The sequence below is a fragment of the Dermacentor silvarum genome, chromosome 6 (genome assembly GCF_013339745.2).
Source record: "Dermacentor silvarum isolate Dsil-2018 chromosome 6, BIME_Dsil_1.4, whole genome shotgun sequence".
Taxonomy (NCBI): domain Eukaryota; kingdom Metazoa; phylum Arthropoda; class Arachnida; order Ixodida; family Ixodidae; genus Dermacentor; species Dermacentor silvarum.
The window spans coordinates 147,671,433-147,691,616 of NC_051159.1; the positions used below are offsets into that span (position 1 = coordinate 147,671,433).

The window sequence follows — 20,184 nt, forward strand, 5'->3', positions numbered from 1 at the left end:
AAAGCCATCCCAAACCACGCAGGCCCTCCAAACATATTTCACCACCAAAGTTGCTCACACTTTGTCTTGCATTAATTGCAAAGTTATTCATCGAAGTTTTGAGAGTGACAGCCCACAAACAATTGTCATGAAACTAAACATCGACAGCGCACGCCTTTTATGCTAAATCTTCTCAGGCTGAAATATTAAAGGTGCAAACAATAAAGGAAGGCCGGCCCACGAAAGAGGTCGTGTTTCTACCAGAAAGCGCGCCTTCGTGCACAGCGTTCACCGCTAGCGTTTCCCGGTAAACATTACGGGAGCCTACATGCAAGCGCCTGCATGCAGGATCCCTAGGTTACATAAGCTGCAGTTGCCAGGAAGTGTGAGAAACAGTCAAGGATCTTTCAGTGCTATCGCGTTCCACTCTTGAAGGCGAAGCTTATGCGTCCTTCAAATTTTGTGAGCTGCCTTTAGTGTATTTTTGTTATTTGACTTTTGAGTTTGATCATTTTTTACCTATTTATGTGGGTTAACACTGAATTTTTAGCGTGTTTTATGCGATTTTTACTGTTCCTGCTGTATTCTATTGTAGGTACTTCCATAAGAAAATGAGTAGCAGCACTACTTCAGGGCGCCAACATCTCCTAACTATCTCATAATAAAGAAACGCAATTTTCTGATACTTGAATACTGTAGTGCACTAAACTAACGGAGTAATCACGCCCTGCGATATTTGTCTAAATAGGAAAGGAAGAAGGTAAAGCGCTGCAATGCGATGCGAAAGGCGTGCAGAGAGAGACACAAAAGCTACATTATTTCAAAGCAAGACAACAGGCGACTGAAATACGCGTTCGGAACTGCACAAAGTGGACATTGTGCAGACACCCTGAATCGATATATTCAACCCATTGTGGCCACCTGGTAACCGGCTACTGCCGCTCCATGACGGCCAAGGACATATAGTACCAGTTGTGCAGAGCTCGGCTGCCCTTCCATTAACCGCAATCGGGCAAAAAAAAAAACACAAAAAAAAAAGCCGGGGGGGGGGGGGGGGGAGACGGGGGTTTTGCGGGTAGCAAAGAAGCTTAAAGTAAATAATGAAAGAGCAGACAGAGAAGAGGGAGAGAGGGTAGAGGAAGGACAAACGCCCGTTACACACTCGCCCTTGAGCGGCTCATTGCCCGTCCGCGAACACGTCGCGCATGTGAGCGTGCTTGTTGACGAGCGGCCATTATAGGCTCACGTCGCTCTCTGTGACCACCACAATTTTTGTTTCTTTTTTGTCAAACATCCCCTTCTTTCGAACGGAAAGTACAAAGTCGCACACGGTATCATCGCTGTGTTAGGTGGATAAATAAGCTGCGCTTATACGAAACCGATAAGGTCGGGTCGAGTTGTCTTGTCGGGCTGAAAACCGGTCGTCGAGGTCATGTACACATTAGCGGGTCGACCCGAGCTAGCATCGAGGCTAGTTCTGTCAACCCGCGTGCAAAGGGTAGGTTGACAAGATGCACGTAAACGCAGTCATGTCGGGCTGGGTCAAGTCGAACCTCTGACTCGAATCGTTCGCGTTGATTTCTAATGAAGCCACAAAACCGCTGCCTAACAGGTCCCCAAAGCTTCATATCTTCTGAGGATAATACCGCACGACATGAAACATTTATGTGTGGGCAAACAAAGAACGCGTAATAGTGGTAATAAAAAAGGTGCATGCAGCACATACGATTCCATGTTTTCGGAAGAAAGAGAATAAAACATTTATTAGTGAAAAATTAATAGTCGCTTTGTAGTCGGACCTCCTAGTCCGGAAGACCATTGGCTTTTGCCGCCGTCCGGGCTCGGTTGACCAGGGCTTGTTGCTGTTCTGGGTCCGAGCTGGACAGGGTCGCCTCCCACTCGACTATCGTCGGATTATGCTTGGCCGATATTTTCGGGTTATGTTGGCACGCCCAGACCATGTAGTATAACGTGGCCGTCTGGAGACAGAGTTTACATTGCGGAAGCGCCACCTCGTCCTCCCGACCCCATCACCCAGAAAAGAAAAAAAAAACATAACAAGAGAAGCGGGGAGAAATGTGTGCCTACTTTATTCTCGGAAATCAAGTTTAGCCACGCATGACCAATACTGCAGGATAATCTAGCAGAGGATAAAAGGAAGATGCAGAGAAATACGCTCAGGGATTTGTAATCCTACAGCGTTACAGCGTCCTAGCAATGCAAATCAGGTGTAGGACTATTACGCATTCGTGTGAGCTAAGTAGAAGAAATGCATTTCTGCTCATTAAGTTGACTGCGGTAAAATGTAAGCATTATGAGAATCACTGGTTTCTAGGGTCACGACTACGTCATTTAGTGCGATGTGGACACTGAGGGCGACATATGTAACTTGCTGATTATGAATGCTTTAGTTTCCTAATACGGGTAACACATTATGAAATATCTTCTCACGTTTTAATTATATTTAAAATAAGAATGTACTTCAAGTGAATTGAAATTTGAGCATAATATGCGGGTAAGGTGAGTCGTTAAAATTGGATGCGCATTTTGTGCATTGTATGTTTCTCATGGTGCATATTGGACGCGTTTCGCGGCTACGCTTTCACCATCTCGTCTCTTTACTTGCAGATAACTTTCAGTCATCTAATTGCTGCCTATTGTACCTCATTGTCTTCAAACTACATGCCTGGAGCGCGACCGTCCCCACCTTTATGGTGCCTGCAGCATGCGCCGACCTGAAGTGCACCTCACCATACCAGGTATCACGAAGAAAGCTACGGTGTCGTCGGTTGTCCTCAAATAGGCCACATTACCACTATCACATGAGGTTCACAATGGCCGCCTACATGTTTACACCGATGGCTAAGTCACGACTACGAGTTTAACTGCCGCGGTGGTGATTCCAACAATATCTGTCAAAATGCAACTCAGAACGTCTCATGTAACATCAAGGACAGCTGCTGAACTCGTAGCCCTCCATGCAGCTGTTCATTTCATTAGTGAGGCGCCAGGCCATCCATGTTCAATTTTCTGTGATTCTAAGGCAGCCCTCCTGAGTTTACTCTCTGCTCTACGTCACGGATCACATGAGCAGCTCGTCGCAGAGATCAGACACGTTCACCATCGAGCATTTGACGAAGAACACGAGACAATATTTTGGTGATTGCCTAGTCACTGCGGCATCCATGTAAATGATCAAGTGGACGCAGCTGCTCGACCTGACGAACCATTTAATAGGCACGAAAACGACACACATATAGATCGGCACCTACAAAGCACTTTGTGTGTGTCGATCTATTTGTGTGTCATTTTCTCGCCTATTACATAGATATGCAATACCAACATGCCCAAATTTTCATCCTAATGCCCGACAACGGAGTCAGCTATGTTGCCATCCCTTTTTCTAGGTGCGACGCAGCGAAAAAAACTTCGCGCGCTGGCACGTCACCTAAAACTGGACCGGTGGAATTCATCCAGATTTACAAGCACGCGCCTTCATACCCTGTACCCTAATTTACAACTTCGTATTCCGTCCGACCTCTCATGACATTATTCCAACCTTTTAGCCCGTCTAAGGCATGGAGTAGCATTTTCAAATGCGTACTCCTTTCCTGTTGGTGTGTTCAATAGCCCTCTTTGTGAATTTTGCGGTGGCAGTGAAGCAATCACCCACCATCTGTGCGAGTGTCCTCGCTTCAACTAGCAGGGAGCACCGCACTCAGCCACGCTAGACCAGCTGAACCAAGCACCGACTCAGAGAAATTAAGAACATTCTGGAACACTGACCCACTCGGACGTCAGCGCGAGTCGCTATAAAGGCACTGCTCCGTTTTCTCAGAGACACGAGATTGTGGGACAAGTTGTGATTATGCACTGTGTGGCGTTTTATATCTCAGTAGTACAAAGACATACTAAGTGAATATGTGGAGCCTTCAGAGACAGTGTGACAGAGCCCGTAGAATGAACAGTTCCACATTGTTCATTCTTCCCTTCGTTTGTTTTCTTTTCTCTGTTCTTTCTTTCATGTCCAATTTCCCCTCCCCCAGTAGGTAGAAAACCAGAGATATCCCCTGATTAACCTCCTTTGCGTTTACTCTCTCTCTCTCTCTCCCTCTTGGGTGCATGCGTTCGCACAATGAGACAGCGCGGTGAGGCACATAAATGCTTTATTTTCACAACGACGGAATAGTGTATACACGATCAGACGTTTCACAAGAGAGTACTATAATATATAGCGCAACATTGTAAGGGAAAACATTATTCCCAAGCAGTCAAACTATCTGCAGCAACGCTCTTTTGATCGCTCCACTCAGATGAAGGCGAGACGAATAAAACACCAGCCTGTCTCGCTACACACGGGCCCTGATTCCCAGCGTGACATCCTCAGCTGTCAGAGGCCTGAACCCTTTTTGGAACACCAGAGGAACCTGAAAACAAGAACAGCATTTAATTTTTTTTAAATAATGTTGCTTCTGATTACTAAACTGCAACCATTGTCGAAGGAAACTATAGCTGAGCCGTCGTCAATGTCTATGCTTGTGGAACGCGTGCACAATAATGGCGAAGCCAGGTCTCATAATCGTAATATAAAAATTACGGTTGTCATAGTGAACAGTGTTAGCAAAACGAAAAAAAAAGGTAGAATACATTTGGGGGTGATTAAAAGATCAGCTCGAATACGACATGGAAGAGAGAAAAGGACTGAACAAGCGCTTATTCGAAACCTTGTTACTTTCTAAAATCATGGCGCGAATACGATCAACAAACAATAAAAGAGACAGTAAAGCATGGACAGTTTTTAGATTAATAAATATATCAGATAGTTACGAAAACTAGCAGAGAATATGCACATTGTAAATGTAATGCATCTTAGAGTAAATTCTACTCATAGTGCTGCTGAGCACTAATAAGTTCGATCAGGGTTATATCTGAAGTGGACTTAACACTGCGCTTAAAACAAAAATTTAGTCTTACTATAGTGAGACAGGAGGAAGTACAAAAAAAAAAGAAAAGGACGCTTCTTTCAAGATTGCTCTTCATGCCAACCCGTGCTTTAGAGCTGAATAACAGTCATTGCACAAATAAAGAAAACAAGATAAGAAAAGCTTTGATGCAGCATTCTACGCGGAATGACAGTGCCTTAAAGGTAACTCATGCTGAGAGGGGGAGAGAGATGCTCTTTTATGAAAACTGGAGTGCTTTCAGTGGTGGCACATCTAGCGTGCAGGCTACTCCGGATGAATACAATTACAAATAAAACAATAAAATCACGTTGAATTAAATAAGGCGTACGTATGTGGCCGTTAGTGCGGCTGTTTGGGTCGTACGGACAGCACCACCGATTAATTAATGTCTCTGACATAACGTGACACGGCTCGGTGTCACCGAATCACGTGGCACAAACTGGCGCCCTAGATGGAGTTTTCGACACGCGATTAGTTGTGACTGCAAACCTCATTCGTGGCCCGCACAAAAGATCGGCGATTTGGCTTACCGTATGAATCCAACTAAACGCAAGCTGTAAGCATGTAAGGTTCTCAGATAGGTTTAATGCTTGCGTGAGGCATATCAATAATAACAATGTCGCAGTTTCACCCGTAAGGCGAAGCAGCAATTGCGATAGCAACTTAGTAGAGAGCTATACGGAGTAAGGATAGTAGTTTTATCAGCTGTATAAACTTGGACATGCAGCAGCACCAGCAATGCACAGAACTGTTGTCGACGCCGTCGCCGTTTTGCCCGTGTTCGCACCGAACGCGCGCGGCGTTGGTGACTATTGCCAAGGCCTCTGGGGGCGGCTCGGAGGTTTTCGACGAGATCAGAACGGGAAACTCGTCGAGCAGCGTCAGAATTCTTTACCACCTTCTCGCCTCGCAACGTTTTTATATAAATACGCATTTGGTGCCGCAGCCAAACGTCGCCTCCCCTCCCTCCATCCCGTCCCCCCACGGCATTTCGCGCGACGGAAGAAGTCACGTTTGCTCTATATACATGGTGATTGTAAAGGAGGGAAAGAGACGCTTAATTCTGCAGCCCTTCAGGGAGCACGGCACAGAACGCGCGTTTGTTCTCTGCCGTGCGTTCACTCCCCGTGAAGGCGCGCGTCCCTCGCGCCCTTTCACTCCCACATACAGCGTCCGGCGTGCGGCGACGATTTCATCGCCGTTGACGTCATACGGAACCTCACGGCGACGGCGATGGCAGAAATCCTTTTAGGGGCGAAGCTCCTTATAGCGGCACCCGTTCGTCCCCGTCGTCGAAGTAGTAGTGTGTAACCAGTCTGAGAAAAATGAGAAAAAAAATTCCGAAGTTGTGTCCGCAGCGCGGAATCGAACCAGGGACCCCTCGCTTCCGAGCGCGTGGCGTTAGCCCACTACGCCACGAAGCGGACATGGACACACGCACCACGATGGCAATAAATACCCAACATTAACGAAAGGCCGCGTTTCTAGCGCGTTTCTAACGCGTTTGTGCTAGCGCGTTACGGCCCGTGTAAGAAGCTGGTGTAAGACGCTGTGGCCTCTCCGCCTTACCTTCAACGCGTTTCGAACGAGCTGCCCAAAGCGGTGGCAAGTCAAGTTCAAGTGATGATGATAAGTGGTTCTTGAGGGAAAGGGAAAGGTTGGCGCTATCTTCTGCAGCCCTTGAGGAAAATCGAGGAGCGTTTATGAATACGGGGGGTATACTCTCTCAGCAGTCATGTGATGGCGTCGGCAAACGCGGTGCACGTTCCGGCATGTGTAAATGGCTGCGTAAGACGCTGTGGCCGCTCCCCCTTACTAGAGAGTACTGCACGTTTCTAACGCGTTTGTGCTAGCGTCCCCTTAAGCGGAAGATCCGATGATTCCCTCCGGAGCTTCGCCCACTCATCATCATTCACCCCGTGGATAAGCTGTGATTTTTTTTTTTGAGTGTCCATATAAATGCTCTCGCAATAAAACAGCAAATAAATATCGGGTATGCGTCACACTGTTTCACTATGTTGTGCTGACGGTCCAGAATTCTCAACGAAATATAATAATGCGCTTTTATGGCGCTGTTATTCCAGCGGATAGTTCTTAATTAAGCAAACAATAAGGTGGCACTTACTTTGGTCTTTTCAGTCCGCACCAGTTGCACATTGCGAATTGTGTAAAAGATGGACAGTTTCACCGCCTGCAGGGCGAAGATTACGCCAATGCAATTGCGCGGTCCAGCACCAAAGGGCAGGTAAGTGTACGGCTGGATCGAACCAACGTTCTCGTCGTTGAACCTGCAACAATACAGACAACTGTGACACTAGAAGCTCGATGCGATGACTGGCTACGCATGGATATGGCTGTGAATGATTTCAACTGTTAGAAATCAAGTTCAGAAAGCAAAAATTGGTTTCTTTTGAGTTATTCCGAGCAACTTAAAGGGTTTTCTTCAGAGCGACTTCGTACACTTTTATTGCAGCGTGCAGCCTTCGACTAAGAAGAACACACGAAAGAAGTGAGAACGCGCAAAGCTGTCATCTCAATTTCACATTCTTTCACTCATAGTCCTTGACTGCAGAATGCAGTAATCATGCGTATTAAGTTATTTGCGCATAAACGCTCATCTGCCCCGCTCACGGTAAAAATATAGCAGCTTTTACCACAGCCAGAACAAGATTCAGCTCAAAAACGGTACCGTCATCAGGAACTAGCATTACAAGTAATGAATCTGACCAGTGTGTAGCCTTGACGACCGTCACACGGTCCTGACGTCACGCCAGACTGATGCCAGATAGTCTGGGCTCTTAATCGTATTCTAAATTCTGCTTCTTGTAACGCACCCTTCACTTCAGGATACACGAACTGAAAATTTATCCCAACACTCCCTGTCCCTCTCTACAGCCAAATTTTTATCATGAGTACATCTCCTAAATCAATGAGAAAGCTGAAGGTTTTCTTCACTTTCAACCGTTAACCGGCGTACAACGGTTGCTCCAAGATCACCATACTTCTTTGCAGCGGTGGCGGTACACACATCCAGCAAGTGTATGAAGAGAAAAGAGAAAATGATTTAATGAAAGGCAGGGAGGTTAACCAGGATGGAGCCCGGTTGGCTGCCCTACACTGGGGGAAGGGAAAAGGGGAGAAAGAGATTAAGAGAACAATAGAAAGCAAAAATAGAAAGTATCTCCAGCCGCAGCTATGGGATCAAGTGTATGAAATGTGACTCCCACAGCTGCGGCTGGAGATACCAGCACCGCGCCTGCCATCTACAGGCAAGGCATGAGACTGAGAGGCAAGGCTGAGAGAATGAAACACAAAGGAAGAAGAGGAAAAGAGGGAAGGAAAGGTAGGGAGGTCAATCATACACACGTCCGGTTTGCTACCCTACACGGGGGAAGGGGTTTAAGAAATGAAAATAAAGAAAGTAGAGGGAGGGAATAACCACAAGAAGTTTCACAGTGCAGAAGGAGGAAACATTTACAACAGTTTGTGCTCCTTCGTGGCCACTATGTACCAAGAGAGAGGGATATAATGAAGGCAGGGATGTTAACCAGGCCCAATAACACGCATTATAAGTTTGGAAGCGATTCTAGATATACAATGGTGTCTCTTAACCTTTCTGGGTCAAAGGTGAACGGCTCGGGAAAGTATTGCGGGTCGTGCTGCATGGCGTAGATGGGAACTGCGACTATGTCACTTTTTGTCACCTTCACTCCAGTGTCTCCGATCATGTAGTCTTCACAAGGAGCTCTCTCCAGTCTGAAATGAAGAGGCAACAACCATATCGGAATCTACTCGTCAATGACAGCATGACTGACAGTCGTCAACAAATCCTTTTTTTTTCTTTTGCTTGTTTGTTTGTTTCTTTTCCTATTTAAGGAATGTGTGGCGAATAGTACGACATATCTAAAGAGTGCTACAGATATTTTTTTTTCTCATTTTGTTCCTTCTGAAAAGAGTCGTGATCTCAACTACGCATGCTCACTTCTAAAAGACTATATCTGCCTCAGAATAGACTGAGTCGAGCAGATTTCAGAGTTTGAAAAATAGACAGCGATATTACCGCTGTACAGGTGGGTACAATCGCAGAGTCTCCGAGACAACGCAGTGAAGATACTTGAGCTTCGTGATCGCATCCAGGCTAGGCCGATCCCCCTGGAAAAAAGTAACACAGGGCACATATTTGAAGAAGCAAACTAAAAACAACTGGTTTGTATACATTCCTGGGGCTCAAAAATTTTCCCATAGTGATTGCTGTGATTACGACGAACGTCTGTCTAGATGACAATGGTTGCTACTCTCACAGGCGTCCTTCCCGATTTCTAGGCTTAATGCTTCGCGATCCAAACCTGCGATGTGCTCTCATAGTTAGCGCTTGTCGCTTTACTGGAACCTTTTGTTTCTGAGCTTTTGCATTACTATTATCTTATATTACGTACTATTTGTGCTGTAAATATACTACGTAGTATCACATTACTATTTACGTTTCTGGGAAAACGTCTGCCTGCGTGGGTGGGCGCGCGCGTGTAATTTATATATAGCCTTATCAAGCCCTACAATAATAGGCAAGTTCTTACACCTTCCAGTCTAAATGGGTTTTCGTGTCTGATTACCGCGCTTCAGTGTACGTTTTAAATGCAGGGCTTCTGTAAAACTGGCCTAATAAGTGCTTGAAGCCTATAGGCCCGAAGACCAATCTGATTAATATTTTTGCTCCGTCGGAAGCACTCCACTGCCGTTGTACAACCCAATGTGACGACGCTTTCTGCGCATATTCGGTTGGCCTAGCAACGAATTCAAAGAAAAGAAGAACAAAATACAAGTAGCACTCATACAACTTCTATATTCGTCGTTGTGTTTCTATATAAAATGCTGGAACATCCAAATCAATGAAGTAGTAGAGAAGCTTATTTTTCTGCGAAGCTACAGGCGTTCAACGGTTGCCCATAACTATGCATCGCCTTCTTGCCCCGTTTTTAAGGTATAGCCGTCAAGGCCACCCTTCCTCAATATAAAGAACAGAAACCTCCTCACTGAATATCTCATGCTTTTGAGAAGAGACATATAACCGCGCTTATGGCAATAATAATATCAACGTCAAATTTATTCACATACATGGACCATGCAGCATTCATCGACTTCTTTCCTCAGCCTATCTTGTACTTCCGGATGAATGGCCAGCAGGTAAAGGGTGCAGGCTATTGCGGTCGAAACCTTCTGTTGACCGGCCAGAAAAAACAGTATACATTGTGCCATAGCTTGATCTTCCGTCAATTCTGCAAAAAGAAGTTATCCTTATATTCATGCGTGCATTCTGATATAGATAGTTGCGGCCAAGGTTTCGTGACTCATAGCACACTGCAAGTTTGCATACAAATTTGTATCGCGAGCATTTTCTTGTGATTTTGGTTTGAAACATTATAGCGAGGATACAATATTTGAATCTCCGGTTAAAAGTGTGCATATGTTTTCCGTGACCTGACACCATAGCAAAAAAAATAAAAAAAGAAAGAAAGAAACGCCAGAATCAGCGCTTGTAATGTCTGCACACACCACGAGAAATGCATGCATGCATACTGAACAAGCAGTACACCTAAATCTATAATCGTCATGTACACGTAGACTCCTGTCGACCAAAATCGTTATGAGTACGTCTAAACGGGTCTTTTTTAACCACCGTAAATTCTTTTCTCATGAATTATCACATGAATTATTGTTAGTCTATCCAAGTGTAAATAAGAGTTTCAATGAATTATTGCTGCCATATCTAAATGAGGTTAAAGGTTAACAAGTACTTCACCAATTGGCACATAAATAAATGTTCACTGCCCTTTGCCGAGATATGTGCATGTAATAGAGTAGACATAAAGATTGTGTTGGGCAGTAAAAATTATTAAAAATAATAATAAAGTAGACAGCCGGGTACGACTAAAACCACTAAAAGTGCAAGCCAGCAGAATAAGGTGCATCAAAGCAAACGATAATAAATTCCCATACTTATCTCCGGCGATGATGGAGCATCTGGCTTGATTTCAGAACTGATGTCGAACAGCCGACGATCCCGTTCAAAAGCTTTTTCTTGTTCCGTGTCAAGTTGTCCTTTCTTTCCGTTTATCAGCAATTGCAGAAAGTTTTCATGGTCCTGGAAAACGAATACACAAGAATAGACAAAATAAATATAATCAATTAACGTTCAATATGTACGCTAATGTTTTCTCACCGTGCTGGCGTCTTTCTTGCCTTTCATTATGTTCTGGCAAAGATCTCTGAAGTAAGCGATTATGTCTGGCTTTAATGGCGCGATGCGAAACCTTTTTGCCACGGCTGGAAAAACAACTGGATAGCAAGAAGAGAAAAATTCGAGTTAATTCCCTTTTCGAAAAAAGTTATCACAGCATGATTCTGGTATGTGCATTCGGTCGAGCAATGTGTGTGTGTGTGTGTGTGTGTGTGTGTGTGTGTGTGTGTGTGTGTGTGTGTGTGTGTGTGTGTGTGTGTGTGTGTGGTGTGTGTGTGTGTGTGTGTGTGTGTGGTGTGTGTGTGTGTGTGTGCGTGCGTGCGTGCGTGCGTGCGTGCGTGTGTGTGTGTGTGTGTGTGTGTGCGTGTGTGTGCGTGCGTGCGTGTGTGTGTGCGTGCGTGTGTGTGTGGTGTGTGTGTGTGTGTGTGTGTGTGTGTGTGTGTGTGTGTGTGTGTGGTGTGTGGTGTGTGTGTGTGTGTGTGTGTGTGTGTGTGTGTGTGTGTGTGTGTGTGGTGTGTGTGTGTGTGTGTGTGTGTGTGTGTGTGTCCGCTCTATTTTTCTGCGCATATGATTCCCTTCTCCGCTTTCCTATCCATCTTTTACGTCGAAGCTGTATATGCCTAGGTTGAAACACTCGTGGTCCTACACACAGATACCCTGCGGTGGAAATAAACGTATCGAAAGCCTATCTAAAACTCGCGTCTCGTTCACTTGGTATATATTAAATTGCCATGGAAGGGTACGCATGTATGACTAAACATGACTGATAGGTCATGACATTAATAACATCACATGCTCATCAGTACGTCACGATTAACGATAAGAAAATCGCGTGTGGCGCATACCCGCATTGGACATGCGGGTATGAGCCAGGGGCAAGTAAGAAAGAAGGAAAGAAAGAAATCACGTGTGGCTCATACCGGGGCCGCACATTCAGCTTTGCTGGTTTGCCATCTGTGCGTGGTGCATAGACGGTTATTTTTTTAATTCCCTTTACCTGTGTTTCTCTTCCGGATAACCACCCTGCATTTCAAACCTCCTTTTCTCTATATCTCCTTTCTTCTATATTTTTTCTTCTATATCTCTCCTGCTCTAGCTTCAAACAAATATACTGTCGATGACGACGATAACAGTCCCAGCATTGCGCAGGGCTTGTTGGAGGGAACGTGGCGATGGACAGTGTCGGTGCCGAATAAGACAATAAAGCAGCTGTTCGCAGTATGGTATGATTTTTTTAAACACCAAGTACCGACTCACTCATTAAAAACAAGCGTGGGGTGAAGCGTTGAGTAAGGACTTCCTTCGACCGGGTGATAAACTCGTTCGTTGGGTCCGAATGAGAATCCAGCTTCATGGAGAAGGCGCACTTCGCGATCAGGTCCAGCGCGTAGTCCCAGAAGAGCCTTCATTTGATGTGTCAAAATGAAATATAATATGTATTAACGTGAGGAAATGAACTGAAATAGCCGTGCATGCGTGTTATCTAACTCTGTGCAACACTTTTATTACTTCTATACCAATATTTAATAGAACACATTTAACGCTCTAGTGACGATGCGCTCACGGCGCACCCGGTACGCAAATGCGTCCATCTCATGAAAAAAAAAAGGATAATATTACATACATCACATTAGCTCATTTCAGAAAATAGTGCAGCGTAGTCATTTGTAATTCTTTCTTTATTCTTTTCGTAAAACATTTACTCGAACCTAACGTAGATGCCCCAAAGAAGAGTAAATCAGAACGCTGCTCTGGCTCCTATATTCGAGCCGATTGAGCGAAGCATGACAGTACGTCCACTTCGCTTCATCGCTTTTGCAGCCAAAAGCAATGCGCGTATCTCGCGACAGTGCAGACCTAGCCATTCACACGTGGGCCGCGCATGGACCATCGATACCGAGATAGCACGGCGGCGGCGCCAAAGCCAGATAATTTAAAAGAATACATAACTGTCTGAAGGAAACATCTAAATATGATTTTCTCTGGGTTGTAAACCGATAGCACGTTGGGGAGAAATTTCTCATGGATCCAGGATTGTTATGCCACGTACACAATAGCGGAAAAGGAAAAACGCGCGCGGCGCGCCGCCGGCGCGCAGCCGCGAAAGCAGCCGCGAAACGGGTTTTTGTTGCCGCGGCAGGGATCGCTCCTGGACCGATTTCTTGCGGTTTGCCGCGTGCCGCGGATGAAGGAGACCAATGAGAGCGGCCCGCTTCCGTGACGTGCGCGCGGGAAACTGGTGCCATGCGGACCCGCCCGACCGCTTGTTTCTCGTTTCGCACTATCATCTGCACGCGTGAGCTCCCGGATAGTTCGAGAAGGGGAGAGGCGTCTAGTCTGTCACGTGATTGCCGCAGCGGCGCGCCGCCGGTTGGTGTGGCCGCTCTGCCGCGCGCGGGAAACTGGTGCCATGCGGACCCGCCCGACCGCTTGTTTCTCGTTTCGCACTATCATCTGCACGCGTGAGCTCCCGGATAGTTCGAGAAGGGGAGAGGCGTCTAGTCTGTCACGTGATTGCCGCAGCGGCGCGCCGCCGGTTGGTGTGGCCGCTCTGCCGCTGCTGCGTTTTGCCGCCGGAATATAGGGGCTTTAGTTTTGCCGCTAGTGTGTGCGTGCCATTACAGATATGGAATTGAGAAGGCGGCAGCAGACCACCATGGTTAATTCAAAAATAGCAGGAACCCTTACGGTTTGACATCGATGTCCTCTTCTTTAGATGCTGCTTTCTTAAGGTGCTCCGCTGTCGTTAAAGCGCAATCCTCCATCAAGACATTCATCTGTACGTATTCAAGAACGAAAATGTGGTAAAATAAAGGTCTTGCAGTTTACCACGTCCGCTTGGACCTTGTATACATATATGTTGTTTAACTGTAAATAAAATTGGGCGGAGGTGATTGCACCGCATTTGAAAGCCACGAAATAGTCACCCTAATGAGTGTCTGGGCGTTTCCTTTCTGCTTTTCTTTTAAATGCACGAGCATTTCTATGCTTACCCGACGAGAAAAAACGTCGGTCCGTCCCGTAAGACGATTGCTTTCAAGATAGCGCCCGCAGCGGCGAGCGAATTCACCTTCGTGCAGCCTATCGCTTCGACGCCAACTAAGCGGCGAGAACGCAGCGCACACGAAGCTATCAGCGCTCGCCGCACTGTGTCCCCATCGCAGATCGCTTTCAAGATAGGGGCTTGCGCGGCCGCACCATACGCAGCCGCCGCCGGAGAACGGCTCGTCACAGTTGATAAAGGTTCGACGCTGATAGATAAGGCGCTAAAGAGCGATACCGGCTTATAATGATCGGAACGTCATCGGCGCATCTGGCGCCGCCACCTACAGTAGTTTACTTGCCTCATCGATTCACTTGCACCGCCGCCAGCAGCAGTTCGTGTCGCCGCAGCGCTGTCGTTTATACCGGTCGGATAAAGTTTCATAACACTGATAACGACACCGGGCTGCGTGTAGATGAGCAAGTGGCACAATGCTTATGCATATTTAGACAACTTCCAGAGAAGTTCCTGCGTGAATTTTTTTTTTTTCATAGGAACAAGCCAAATGCGCTGAGACCGCTTACTTTCGTAATGTCACAGTGGTGTCATCAACGTCGCAGTTACGGGAAATCGAATACTAAAGGCTTCCCGGTTCTCCCAGTGACAATCAGAACTTTCATGTACATAAGCGAAGCAAATAGAGCTTCCAAAAAAATCTACCAGGCTAAGGGGAGAAATCGTTTTTCTCGGCAACCAATTCACCGATTTTGATCAGATTTGTTGCATTCGAGAGAAGTTAAAATCTAGTAATTGCAGGAAGCACATTTGCTATTTATCGCAAAAGTATTTGATCAGTTTTGAATGCTGCCAAATTTCGCAACAGTCATATCAAGTTTACAAATCTGTAGCCTAGCAATAAAACAAAACGAAAACGCGATAACCCAGTTATGTAAACCGCACCTGATAATACATTTAACGCAAACAATTATTTACATCTCTCTAAAATATGCCACTATTTTGCAAAAAACAAAAACTCGTAAATGTTGTAACAATCTCACATAAGCTGTGCATTCATACATCCCATTCGTCTGCTTGAGATGATCTAACAGATACAGATACACATTGGTAAACTTCGATCATCTTTTTTTTCTTTTATACCTACTGATTTTTTGGTCACTTGTGTTGAAAAAAAATTTCGAGATCACAAAACAACATTCTGCTTCCTAGAGGTACTATATTTAACATTTTCTCTCGACTGTACTAAATTTCCTTCAAATCGGTCCGTCGGTTATCTAAAAAAAAAGTTTATTTTTTGCGTTCAATTTACTTGTATTTCAATGAGAAAATCAGAGTTGGTCCCTAGCTTAAGCTTCGTCTTAAGATCATCCACCGAAATTGCGAACAGTAACGTCCAAGAAGCATAAATATCTCACTTTTCGCAGCACTTTAGCCGAGAACGCCGGTGCCGAACCCAAGCGAACATCTCGCCACACCTCCACTGCAGCCATGCTCATCATAGTGTCCAGGAGCGGTTCATTCATATTGATCGTCTGTAACAAGATAAAATTGAAAGAGTCAAATCAAAGGTTAAGGGAATAAACATTCACTAAATAACTGTAAGTACGACCGTACGACTCTCCATACTTTCAATCAACATTTTCTGTTAGCGCAAAACATGCGTGCTGCAAAATTTGATGCGCCAGTAAAAGCCATTCACCAAAACGATAGACTCGTGAAGAGAACTTTGCTACGTTTACTCTCACGTCGATCGCAATGTAAGCATTCGAAAAAATAGGCGGCTGAAATACGAAATGAATGAGCAGTTCAGTATGTAGATATCTTGAAGTGGCTCAATATTAAATACGTGATGTCGTACAATATGAAAACGTTACCTCTGATCTGAAACCCTGGATGTTACTTTAAACTCAGGGCACTTAGTGCAGCACAAATGTTGAAGCTGATTTCGAACATTGTAGATAATAAACATTCGCGAAAGCATACCCGAATTTCACGTACCCTTCGGTTAGACAGGGATGAGAAGTCATCGACTAGCACCTGCTTCACCAACTTCGGGTCCGCTACAAACAGCAGGGGCTTGCCCATCTCGAAAGCACTAGACGTTGTGAAATGATTTGCGAAGAAAAGAAGGGATTGACCGTCAGGACATGTATCACTGAAATTATAACATTCTTTGTAACTTATCGCCTCCTACTATTTAGATTTTTTTTAACAGCGGAGCTGTTTAAGCCGGCCGTACGGCCGTGACGCGTAAACAGAAAATGTGGGCCGATTCTGGCGGCTGTGCAGAAAGGGTCCAAGAGCAATGGTACATACCCCTGTGAACTAGCGAAGCTGAGCCTGGCTGAGTCTAGTTAAGCATGGTTGGGACTACTTAAGCTTAGTCAGTCATCGATAGCCAATCGATAGCCAATTCAATAGCTAATTGGTCAATAATCAATAAATTTCGGAAAATGGTGGGGATGACTTGGTAGGGCTTAGCCTAGCCCAAATACGTGGCCAATACCTTTCGATAGTCAATCGATAGCCAATGAATAGCTAATCGATCATCGATCAATACTCAATAAATTCCGTAAAATGCTAGGGATGGCTTGGTAGTGCTTAGACAAGCCCAAAAGCCAGGACTATAGCTGGGTGCCCATCAGCTCCGCTGTCTCTTCAGCACTGCGCCTCCAGTGCAAGGTACGCTAATTTTTTTATGCTATCTATTCTTTCTTGTTACGCCATGGCACATGGCACTTCATATTTTTGCTTTGACTCTAATCACTTGTGTGTTCACTGCAACCCCTTATGACACCGTGACATTCGGAGTCACTTCGTTCATTTCAAGGGAGAATACATAAGCATTTCGCACCATATTCCATCTTACGAATAAGCAAACGTCCTGCAAAACAGGAAAAACACTCACCCGAAAAGCTTTCCATACTTTTTATACCTAGCAAGGTCGAGCTCGTGCATTGGCTGCAAATGAAAGCAAATTGCGAAGCCACATTTCAATTTTATAATCCAACTCGTCATTCTTCTCTGACTGTATAAATACACGAACGTGTCAAGAGAAACAACAGTGCACTTGCGAAAATCACATCTGCGTATTCTTTTTACTGCCCTAAATAAAAGCCCATTCGAACAACTAAAAATAGGTCTCTCTTTTTTTTTTTTTTTTTTGCATAGTTTCTCGCCATGTATGCACGCCCACGTGGATACTGCCGACAAAGCTCCACTTTCAAGTGTTACAACGGCATATTGCAATGTTTCGTCGCACTAACATATCGATAATTTCTGTCCGATCGCTTCATCATAAAGTAATGCCCCTGTGTTTTAGTAGCGGGCTTGCATAGTTGCAAGCCCGCTCCCTGCCTTTCCCATCTCGTTTCCCTCTCTCTCTCCCTCTCTCTTGCATAGCTGCTATGACGACCTCTTTCTTGCTTAGATTCAAGACTGCGAATGGGCTGTGGGAACACGAAGGTGTATATATTCACATCCTACTGCCTGCCCTCACCGTCGCTCATCGTACCCCTCTTTCCCTTTCCGCCTTCCCCTTTGAGCAAAGCATAGCAAGCTGCAGGACTTTTACCTCTGCCTTTCCTCAAATCATTTCTCTTAGTCACTCTTTATCTCGATCAATATATATATATATATATATATATATATATATATATATATATATATATATTATAATGTAGAAACAACGAGCACACTTGCGAAAAGGGATGTTTGCTTGCTTATGTTTCGGCCGTGGCACGGCCTTGAACGAGTGAGCGCGTCGCTACTCTGACGAAGGCCGTGCCACAGCCGGAACGTAAGCAACTATATTTATAATATAGAAAGATGAGAAGCACAACTTCGCGGTTATCTACGGTTTATTTACCCAACAGTTTTGGTGCGTGGACAGATCTCTTGAAAAAGGTGGGTGGAACCGACCGAAACTGTTGGGTAAATAAACCAAAGATAACCGCGAAGTTGTGCTTCTCATCTGTCTAAATACGCATGGCCTATTGCAAAATCCAGTCATATATATATATATATATATATATATATATATATATATATATATATATATATGCTTCAGTTTCTTTATGTTGATAGGGCTCTGTTATGATTGGGTTTCTTAGGCTGCTACTTTGATCTTTTTCAGGGCTCTTGGTGCTTTACTTACGTTCGAGAAAAGCCTTAACGTGGCACCGAATATGAGCGAGAATGGCTCCGACGGCACATTTTGGTTCTTCCAGTAGTTCCGATTCCGTGTAACATATCTGCAACGATTGAATTACCAACAAAAAAAAAAAAAAGACGAACACAATACTGCCAGGAGTGCTCGCACACGCTTTTTCTATATGACCCATAATTAAACGGAGGTTTGCTGACTGGGAATAAAAAAATAGAAATCGGTTTTGCTTAAGGACACTGAGACAAATACGCAAAAAAGTCAAGCAAATCGTAAGCATTCAGCATTCCAAGCCAACTAGACATTATTATTATTATTATTATTATTATTATTATTATTATTATTATTATTATTATTATTATTATTATTATTATTATTATTATTGCTGCTATTAGTATTAGGTAAATGATTGATTGATTGATTGATTGTGGCAGTAGGTTAAATGATGAGTGTTATTCAGTCAGCTTAATTACTTCAGCATGCAGAAATGACACCTTCCATTCTCAAATAGCAAAACTCGGTATAAGGAATAAATGCCATTTCCATAAGACATTTCTTTTGAAAGCGAAATCCCCATTATTTAGTGTATTTCGTCAATGACCTGGTGCGACGGAAGCAACAGGTCATATACCATTTGAAAGAATGCATACTGCACACTGTTACCACCCACGCGAGCAAAACACTTTTTTTTTTTTTTCAGCAGTCCACCTCCAGGAGCAACAGCTTGATCTCTCAAATAAACTTTATTCACTCACTCACAGCTTAAACACTGCCGCAGCAGAGCAGCGAAAAGCTCACGTAGGATATTGTAGCACTGGGATTGTGTTCAGCAACAAAAAAAGAGCTCCTACATTACAATTGTTCGGAAGAGAAAACACCGGCCATTCCTGGTACTGTACATATTATTAGCGAAGGCGGCTGGCCAGTGTCAAAGAGTATTTACGAACTAAAAGCCTTGCGAGTTCAGTCGCTGAAGAGGCACGGGCCATGAAACACAGCGCGAATTCAATATTACAGGAAAGTTCCTTCTGTCTCTGTGATCGCCGTGCACCACACAATAAACTGCAACGCACCGACGTTCCTTATTCAACATGCATTAAAAACGTACACAGGTACTCACAGGTACAGAACAACACTGGTCGTCGCCGCCAGGATAAACCATTCCGGCCACAAAGCTGTCAGCAGGGCCATGTCTGACCCAGAAATGGTTGACACTCCGTGGCGGCACCAGTCGAGAGCGTGGGCGCGGCCCCTCGCGCGCGGCTTCGCCGCGGAGACCTCGGCAGCGCGAGTTTCGACCGCTCCAAATATAGCTGTTTCAGCGCTCAACGACTAAGGTCGCAAATTCACGCGCCTATTTGGCGACGCCTTTTGACAAAAGGAAATCGCGGAACCAATACCAGTTGCGACTTGGCTTCCACGTGATCTGATGTTTACCAACACTCCTCGGCAGAGGCGCAGACCGAGCGAGCGGAGACGGATCTGTGCGAGCGCCAGAACGAGCGTGGAAAAAAAGAAAAAAAAAAAGAGCGTCGGCAACTCTCGTCCTCAGTTCACGGGCACAGCCGGCGCGCGTGTTGTGCTGCGCTATATCGAAGCAAACGGAGCAGACGTATGTCGTCTGGCACATTCTGCAGAGCTGGCAACTTCGTATCCTTCAAAAGGACGGTCCGCTGGGAACTTCGGTAATCCATACTGAAAGTATTGACAAGTACATCCTTCCTTGAATTAATGAAAAACTGCTTATTTAAAAGGGCGGTGGCTCGGCGGCCTTGCAAATCGTCGGGGGTTCAAGGAAGGCATCACATTACGACGATCAGCGCCTGAAGTTTGAATATTG

The 20,184-nt window shown here is 45.0% G+C and overlaps 1 protein-coding gene across 1 annotated transcript in view; it reads right to left on the reverse strand.

Annotated features, from left to right (window-relative positions):
• LOC119456954 (uncharacterized) overlaps nt 1-19,852 on the reverse strand; it is a 57,437-nt gene extending 37,585 nt beyond the window's left edge. The window contains exons 1-15 of the mRNA XM_049669152.1: nt 19,465-19,852; nt 18,336-18,432; nt 17,088-17,140; nt 16,178-16,274; nt 15,595-15,711; nt 13,867-13,955; nt 12,436-12,581; nt 11,161-11,276; nt 10,938-11,082; nt 10,056-10,216; nt 9,004-9,095; nt 8,556-8,699; nt 7,069-7,231; nt 4,330-4,406; nt 2,731-2,794 (exon numbers count right to left, since the gene is read on the reverse strand). Coding sequence (XP_049525109.1) covers nt 2,731-2,794; nt 4,330-4,406; nt 7,069-7,231; nt 8,556-8,699; nt 9,004-9,095; nt 10,056-10,216; nt 10,938-11,082; nt 11,161-11,276; nt 12,436-12,581; nt 13,867-13,955; nt 15,595-15,711; nt 16,178-16,274; nt 17,088-17,140; nt 18,336-18,432; nt 19,465-19,535 — 1,632 coding nt within the window. The 5' untranslated portion in view covers nt 19,536-19,852. The remainder of the gene's footprint in view (nt 1-2,730; nt 2,795-4,329; nt 4,407-7,068; nt 7,232-8,555; nt 8,700-9,003; nt 9,096-10,055; nt 10,217-10,937; nt 11,083-11,160; nt 11,277-12,435; nt 12,582-13,866; nt 13,956-15,594; nt 15,712-16,177; nt 16,275-17,087; nt 17,141-18,335; nt 18,433-19,464) is intronic.
• Between the last annotated feature and the right edge of the window lie 332 nt (nt 19,853-20,184).